Here is a 2,382-nt window from a genome sequence, read left to right on the forward strand (position 1 = left end):
GTAGTTGGATGGGAGGCCGCCTGGGAATACCAGGTGCTGTAGGCTTTAAAGAAGTCCTGGTGTGGCACTGTGGGTAAATGTGCTGGACTATAAGGTTGCTTTGAACCGCAAGGTTGGAAGTTCAAGGTCACTCACCAGCAGCTCTTGGAAACCCTATATAGGGTCGCTATGAGACAGTACTGATTCAGTGGCACTTAACAACAACATGTATGGAAATTACAATATACCAAAGGATACAAAGGTAAATAATCTGTTGTTTTCATGCTCTTTAGTGTTTTATTGACTTTGACTTGGATTTATTTTTAAGGGTTGTGTATATCAATGGCAGAATCCTCCAGTGATTCAGACTGCTTCCGCTATCAAGACCAGTTGAGTCGATGGTCTACAAGGTCAGCTCACAGGAGGACTCGAAATCACCCCACGGCAGATGTCACCAAGAAAGTCAACACTATAACAAGTACTTTACAGGTTAGTTTTGCAATGATCGAATTGAATGGATTGTACTTATTTGTTTTGATTTCACGTATTTGTTCATACAAGGAAGTTTCAAAAACTTTGTGAAAAAATGGAATTAAAAGATAATGAAAAATTTCCATGAACTTTTTGAAGGTTCCTTGTGTTAGTCTCAATGTATTAGTTTTCTATTACTACTGTGAAATATTACATCATATCTAGCGATTGAGAGCAACACAGATTTATAATCTTACTTTTGTATAGGTCAGAAATCCAACACAAGCTTCATTGGGATAACATTAAGATAATGGTAGGCTGCATTATTTTCTGAAAGGAACTCTGGTAGCGTAGCGGTTATGAGGGTCAGCAGTTTGAAACTACCAGCTGTTCCACAGGAGAAAGATGAGACTTTCTGCTCCCGTAAAGATTTACAGCCTCAGAAACCCTTTACAGGATCGCTATAGGTCAGAACCAACCCGACGGCACTTAACAACAACAACGTGGAGATGCTGGTTTGATTTATAGTTTCACCTTTTGCAGTGTTTGGATGTTTGAGTGATGGCAGATTATATCCTTCACACAGAAGGGTTTGCTAAAGGAGGCCAGGGAAAGTATGGCTAGGTCACACTATGAAAAAGAAAATATATACATAGTTGTTTGTTTTTTTCCCTGTCATTAATCCCTTTCTTTTGCTTTAGCCTATAAATATGCATAAATTTTGACTGTTTAATAGCTTTCAGTAAGCATGCTTAGACAAGATGAGGCCCATTTCTGTGGCAGAAGACATAATTTCTTAAAAAAAAGGAAGCTTTGCTTTTTAAAGTTATTCAGACAACATAGTGATGGATTTTTGGATTATGGATTCTTGGACTTTTCTATTAATGTAATTGTGTTATTAAATATATTTATATGTATTTTTTAAAATTGTTTCCATTGATCTTTCAGTTTAAGTCTAGCATAAACAAAATATAACCAAAACCATTTTTGGTTTTGCTTACAACTAAATTTATTGATAGCTAAAGTTTAAAGGGGAGTCTTGTAGTGGTGCTGTAGGATAAGCACTGAGCTGTTAACCACAAGGTGGGTGGTTCAACCCACCAACCGCACCTTGGATACCCTGTGTAGGCAACTTTGTTCTGTTTTTGCTATTCAAATCAAATTTTGAGGTGAAGTAGTAATTGAAATAATAATGATCCTAGTAATTTATTTCCCATACACAATTTACTAGATTTACTCTTAGGATTCCTATTTTGTGAAGAGGATGTGAAGTTCTTGAGGTGTAGAAATTTATTTGAGAATTCTTTTCGGTTTATGTTTCTTGTTGACCATTGGTTATGGAACCTTGGGTAAGGATTTAAATCTAAATGTGCTTTAGATTTCACATTAAGTAAACAGGAGATGGATTTCAATTTTTCAGTGGTGATCATAACATTGATTTTTTTGATATTTATGAAGGACCTTGATATGCAACTAAATTGTGTTATAAATGAATCTTTTATAAACCATTGACTTAGTTGTTTGACATACCATTAAGGTTGACCCAGAAAAACAACGTTTGGATCAATTAATAAGCCCATTTTCTTTCTTAAGGACACCAGTCGGAACCTGCGACAAGTGGACCAGATGCTTGGACACTATCGAGAATACAGTAACGAACAGGCGGGTGCTATAGAACATGTAAGAACATTGACATGGCTTTACATTTTTTCTTACCCACTTTTCTAAAAATGCAGTTTTTGGGGAGTGGGATGTGTATGTATGACTACTTACCTCTGTTCCCTTTAGCCCATGCATACCTCCCTGTGTCTTCACCTGCCTTCAGTGTCCTACTGCTACCTTCCCTCTTCTCATGTATTGCTCTCCCCGTTCTTGTATATTACTCTACTGTCACCCGAGCTACTGTGTGTCCACCCTCTAGCCAGTGAATTA

At 37.1% G+C, this 2,382-nt stretch overlaps 1 protein-coding gene across 1 annotated transcript in view; it reads left to right on the plus strand.

Moving 5' to 3' along the window:
* The first annotated feature begins 315 nt into the window (after window positions 1-315).
* CEP128 (centrosomal protein 128kDa) overlaps window positions 316-2,382 on the plus strand; it is a 707,284-nt gene continuing 705,217 nt past the window's right edge. The window contains exons 1-2 of the mRNA XM_006864786.1: window positions 316-468; window positions 2,044-2,130. Of these exons, the coding sequence (XP_006864848.1) occupies window positions 322-468; window positions 2,044-2,130 (234 nt within the window). The 5' untranslated portion in view covers window positions 316-321. The remainder of the gene's footprint in view (window positions 469-2,043; window positions 2,131-2,382) is intronic.

Source organism: Chrysochloris asiatica, unplaced genomic scaffold (assembly GCF_000296735.1).
Source record: "Chrysochloris asiatica unplaced genomic scaffold, ChrAsi1.0 scaffold00070, whole genome shotgun sequence".
NCBI lineage: Eukaryota > Metazoa > Chordata > Mammalia > Afrosoricida > Chrysochloridae > Chrysochloris > Chrysochloris asiatica.